Below are 6,000 nucleotides of genomic sequence, written 5' to 3' on the forward strand. Positions count from 1 at the left end.
CCTGAGAGGTCCAAGAGCAGCACAGTACCTGTGCCTTCTGAGCCACATCTAGAACAAGCTGAAATTTTTCAGACACTGTCAGGTCCTCTTTTGGGGGTTCCTTGGGCAAGAAAGAAAAGAGACAATTCATTAATTTTCAACTCAGCTAAATCCGGTATTTTACAAAATTCCTTGTGACAACACAACCCCTCAACATTCTGGGCAACAGTCCTCTCACTTCAAACAGCCTTCAAATTTGCCAAGTTCCCTCATTGTAGAGAACAGCCCACATGGCTGTCAGCTCGTGACACCCATTGTTTAAGGTCTACTGTTTCTGTCTTTCATTGCTGGTTATCTTTAGGTATCAACGCTCTTGGTAGCTCCATGGTAGCTGCAAACATAATAACATAAGGCCATGAAAGACACAGTAAGTCTTTGGAGGGGCATGGTTTCGATGGCTTCAGTCTATGGTCATACACTTACATTTATCTCCTTCTGGTCTAGCACAGAAATGTCTTTTTTAAGTTTTACATCCATAACTTCTTTTTTTTATTTAAATACATTTTTGGCCTTTTAAGAAAAACAAGATTATCCTGGAAGCAAAGCCTCACTAAGTCTTAATAAAAGGTTTGAAATTCAAAGAACTCCATCTTACATCAATACTGACAATACTTCCTGCTTAAAGCAGGGTGTGCAAATATTTAAAAAATGTTACAGAGAAAGCAGAAGGCAAGGCCTTTTGAAGATCCCACAGGATCCACCTTGTTCCAGGCTGGCATGTTAACATTTATTCCAGAAATGTTATTCAAGTTTGGCATATTTCATTGAGAAACTCCAAAATCTAGTGCTATTAATGAAGAGTTCTATATTTAAAGAGAAAGAAAACAGCTGCAGCGTTTGCACTCACTCTTCCTTCCTTTCACAGCCACCAACATAAACACAGAGGAAGGTTGTAAAGGTGCAACTTTTAACGTAGACGTTCAGGTCAAACCTATTAAAGACTTACCATGGGTTCAGAAACTTCAGGCACAATGCTCCACTGTATTCTCCAACCCCTAGAAGTTACGGAAATAGTTAAAGAGAGCAAGTACTTTTCCAGCTGTCAACATGGATTATTTGTAAGAGGTTAAGAAGTATTTTTCTGCAACAAGCACTTACACCTTAAAAAAATAATCCCCAAATTATCAAAAAACCCACAAAATAATATAAGCACAAGTGATCAAACACAGAGAGCTTTAAGGGTATATACATTAAAATATATTATATTAGCTAGGTAGATACTACACACAATCATTGCTTGTGGATTTTACAAAAGTGAACTGTGTGCACAGAGTAAATAATTAGGGATATTTTTTCTTTATTTCTACATGGACAAAATTATATCAACTTATTCTGGAGCCTATTTGCTACTGATATAATTCAGATAGTGTGTCAGACAGTAAGTATTAAAAAATTAGAAAATTATTTTAAAATATTCACATGAAGAGTCTCCCTACCATTTAAGCATTTTTAAAGGGGAAAACACCATCAGCCAAAAATAGCATTTTTAAAAGATTCCTTTTTTTAAAAACATGAAGTCTTAGTTTTCAACAAAGACCAAATATACAACCAACAAATCCAGTCCAAGAATAATAAACATCTTTCAAGCAAAGCATTATAAGAGAATAATCCAGTATTTAAGTAAATACCTGGCTATGAGGTAATTTAGGGACAACCTCAAAATTGCTAAAAATAAGAACATAGGAATGGCCCAGCCATGCCATACAGCATTCATGTAAATCTGCAGATTAAGAAAAAGAAAAAAAGAGATGTGGATTACAAACTGGGGTATAAAGTCAAGAGAGTTGTATGAAATACTATCTCCCACCGTACTGTTGGGTTCATAATCACACAACACAGATCACAAGAGTGAACAAATTTTAGCCACCCCATGACAGACATCAGCACTGCATTCCTGAATGTAACATCAAAACTGCAAGACTGAACTAAATCTCTAGAAACCACACTTAAATAAGTGTTCAGCTGCTTGAGAAAATTAACATTTCCAACACTGTTCTCAAACTACTCTGAATACTGTAGAATATTTTTATCTTAGAACTTTGAAGTGTTGAGGGATTTATCTGAGAACATGCAGCATCATTTATGATAACCCAAGTCACCGGAAAGAAAGATAATACCTTATAATAGTTAAAAAATAATAGAAACTGAGCAACAAAATCAAGGATATTAGAGTTTGAATTTCACCTTGTTAACTTAACTCACAACATTAGAAAAGGTAACAGTTTACAACTCAGTCCAAGAATAATAAACATCTTTCAAGCAAATCAGCTGTGCCATTCAAAGTACCATTAAATAGGGCTCTAGAACTTACAGGGAAGAACCATTTAATGAAAAGGTGTGTGACATTTTCACCAAAACAGGTTCATTAAGTTATCAGTATAGATTCTTTTCTATATCAGAGTATTTCATATACACTGTGACCAAAAGAATTCAGATCACATAATTAACAATTAGAAGAAAAATCAATCAAAACTCCAGTAAATAGTTATATCACTTTGTGGCATGCAAACGTCATTACAATGCATGGGAATGCTTGAATTTAGCTGACAGGCCTGATGTTTGCACACCAAATGATAAATCAAGGCATTTTGTCTTTCACTGTTAAGTATGATGCTAACAAATGGCAGAGAGCACTGATGGTGAGCAATAGCTTCTTATCAAACATAGTCACTATCAGATTTCAGCCCTAGACAAGAAGAGATTTTGCAGAGGCTGAAGTAACCATCAAATTGCAGGACTGGGAGACAGGAAAGAAGAAATGAGAGAACAATGCCCAGATTGTCTGAAGTTATAAAACTATGCTACAATAAACACAGAATACACAATTTAATCCGCTTTCAAATATAACTGAAGTAACAACTACTGGTACTTTGTATTCAATGAAACTACACTATTTGATTTGACTTAAAATGTAGCACAATCCCTACTCACATACAAGTTTCAAAGAATTCCAGTAAATAATAAATTTCAAAAGTTCTTATTACTCCTGAAGGAATAGGATAACTTACAATAAAGGCAATAGCAGAAGTGTAGATAGAATACCAGTCTGATAAGGCAGAAAGATTCTTCACAAAATTAGTAACAGGTTTGGCACCTCTCTCTAAACAGAAGCAGAGAAAAAAACACAAGTGTTGGAATTAGCTGGCAGTGATTAACTTGCAAATGACAAGCAACCAAATTAGAAAATTCATAGCAATATTCAAGACACATAATCATAAAATGGCTTATCCAAAAAAAGAAAAATCAAACCCATCATGTAACTGAACAATTAGTTAAGAAATGTAATTTCAAAAGCTAATGTTATTCAACACACAGGTTATGTATAAATACATATATATACACACATATATGTATGTATATATACACATATGTATATATGTATAACTCTTAAGTACAGACTCACAAAAAACCAAAAAAAATCACTATCCTTTGCAAGGTCACCCTGGATGTTGACAGCAGTCTGATCTGAGCCCTGTTCACACTGCCCTTAGAACCTCTGCATAGGTCAGTTCATCCCTTTGAAAACAAGGTAAATCAGCCTGACTGGACTCCAAGCCACCAAGGAACCACTTGCTGCTTCTTAACCAAACTAGCTTAAATGCCAAGCTAGATCTCTCTTTGCTACCTTTCTGCTAGAGTCTATCCATGGGTAGCACTTTGCTGCTTATTCTTCCTAAGCCAAGAGAGCAACCAAGGGTCTTGGGAGCTCCAGGTGGAAGTCAGGCACCCCTGGACAAAAAGATCCTAGATTTTGTGGCTTACCTAGTAGAAGTTAAGAGCCACTCAAAACTGAAGCTTAATATGCTTTTCTTTTTAAGCTATTCTGAAGGAAATGCATGTCTACCACAGAGAACAGGTCATAAGTGTTCTCTCAAATGCAACTAGAAAGAATATCAGCATTTAAATAAGGAGAACAAAATTGACCCTACATGGAGCTTACAGACACATATTTCAACTTCACTTTCCCCCTACAATATTGTAACAATCTGGAGCACAAATCAGTCTTTTTTTTTTTTTTTTTTTTTTCTTTTCAGGCTTGCAACTCTTTGTTGCACAGAACTTTCAGAGGGCTTAAGTATTTCGTTTAACCTGCCATCTTGCATCCTCCACCTTCCTAAATAATTTATTAGCTATCCAAGGGGAAGAAATGCAAGCCACACCCAGGGTATGCATCATCCCACCCCTCCTTCTTTGAAAGCACAAGCCAGTAGACTAGCAAGCAGCTACCAGATTACAAGCAGCTCAGACAGAAGTGTATGAACACTATTACTTTTGTCATCAGACAAATACTCTATTCTCATTCATTACCTATTTGCACATTTTAATTCACTTACATTTTTAGTTCAGAGATACCCTATGTAATTCAGGATTAAAGGCAAAGCTTCCATCACTGCTTCTCTAAGTTACTTTGCACTCCAAACACTAACTCAGGATTTCAGAATCACTTCTACTCATGAGCTGGCAAAAGTATTTCAATACATTGTCCTTTAAAATGCAGCAATCCTCCCAATAGGGTCACGAGAACTATTTCTACTTCCAGAGAGTAAAACATTGCTAAGTACTTACTTAATCTTCTCATATTTTCAGTCAACCTGAAAAATAATGGATAAAAGCAACTTATTTAACAAGTAAATAGTGCACAGTTATGTACATTTCATCCCTGAAATACTGCTCAGTTATAAATAAGATGTTCATGCAGGAAGCTTAATTTTTCCCTGCTATGAAATGTGTTTCTAGTAATTAATACAGACTACCTTCCATCCAACCAAAAACTGAGATGTAAAAGCCCTCCAGCCTAACACTTTGTCCACAGTTGGAGATGCCTATGACAAACATAATAAATAATGTAACTCTATCTCAGACAGCAAATAAAATGGTTTTGAGATGGCTCAGTACTCTCAATTTCATTATCTGTTATTAACACTTGCTCAAACCATGTAAAAGATTGCAAAGAAAAGAGAAAAGAAAGCAACTGGTAAAGAAGCCAACAACTTATTGTAATCATATAAGAGATTTACCTTCTAGCACTAAGTGGCTCTTCTGTTTCCACTGTATTCTCTTCTGGCTGAAATCTGAAGTCTTCAACATACTCCCCAAATTTGTCAAAAAACCACTTCTGGAGTCGTGAACAGACTGTGTTGCTACGCTTATCTGTAAAAAAGAAGCTCTTAACTATCAGGACAAGACTAGACGACATCTTCACACAAAGCCCGCTCCTGTTCCCACACCCTATGCTTCCTTGGGAAGCACTTTGTACAGCTTCCCTGTCCTTCACCCACAGTCTTCATGGAAACTCACTATGCAATTTGCTTCTGCCTTTGCCCAGAAACCATGACTGCACCAAGCTGGTAAAGACTAAAGGTGACTCCTGCTTTGCTCTATGTACAGCACATGGAAGCACCTTCTTACCACAAGTACAGAGGTTACTTTAACATCCTAAAATCCTAGACATTTTAGCAAAAACTGTAAAAACATTTCCTGAGGTTTCTGTAAACAAAAGACTGACACAAATCTCAGCACTACTAATGTGCTGATGGGTCACCTTGTGAAAAGCAAGTGTAAAGCTAAACACTCCCGAGCAGAGAGCAGGACAACCACCTTGCAGACACACAAATTTGACAGGAAAGGGAGGTGGAAACTTAAGCAAGATTCTGCAACAGTCATTTTTACATTGCAAAGTAATGAAGGAATGCACACTTTCTGTATAACAGTTTCCATGGAAAAATAAAACATTAATATATGGAAATAATATATCATAGAATCATAGAATCATAGAATCTTAGGGGCTGGAAGGGACCTCAAGAGATCATCTAGTCCAACCCCCCTGCCAGAGCAGGGTCACCTAGAGTACATCACACAGGAACTCATCCAGGTGGGTTTTGAATGTCTCCAGTGAGGGAGACTCCACAACCTCCCTGGGCAGTCTGTTCCAGTGCTCTGTCACTCTTACAGTAAAAAAAT

General features: G+C 36.7%; 1 protein-coding gene across 1 annotated transcript in view; it reads right to left on the reverse strand.

Moving 5' to 3' along the window:
• The window catches only part of GRAMD4 (GRAM domain containing 4), a 50,121-nt gene that overhangs the window by 11,208 nt on the left and 32,913 nt on the right, over positions 1 to 6,000 (reverse strand). Inside the window, exons 5-10 of the mRNA XM_009999451.1 lie at positions 5,058 to 5,190; positions 4,606 to 4,631; positions 3,048 to 3,139; positions 1,668 to 1,759; positions 986 to 1,034; positions 29 to 100 (exon numbers count right to left, since the gene is read on the reverse strand). Coding sequence (XP_009997753.1) covers positions 29 to 100; positions 986 to 1,034; positions 1,668 to 1,759; positions 3,048 to 3,139; positions 4,606 to 4,631; positions 5,058 to 5,190 — 464 coding nt within the window. The remainder of the gene's footprint in view (positions 1 to 28; positions 101 to 985; positions 1,035 to 1,667; positions 1,760 to 3,047; positions 3,140 to 4,605; positions 4,632 to 5,057; positions 5,191 to 6,000) is intronic.

Source organism: Chaetura pelagica, unplaced genomic scaffold, assembly GCF_000747805.2.
Source record: "Chaetura pelagica isolate M959 unplaced genomic scaffold, ChaPel_1.0 scaffold15, whole genome shotgun sequence".
NCBI classification, from domain to species: domain Eukaryota; kingdom Metazoa; phylum Chordata; class Aves; order Apodiformes; family Apodidae; genus Chaetura; species Chaetura pelagica.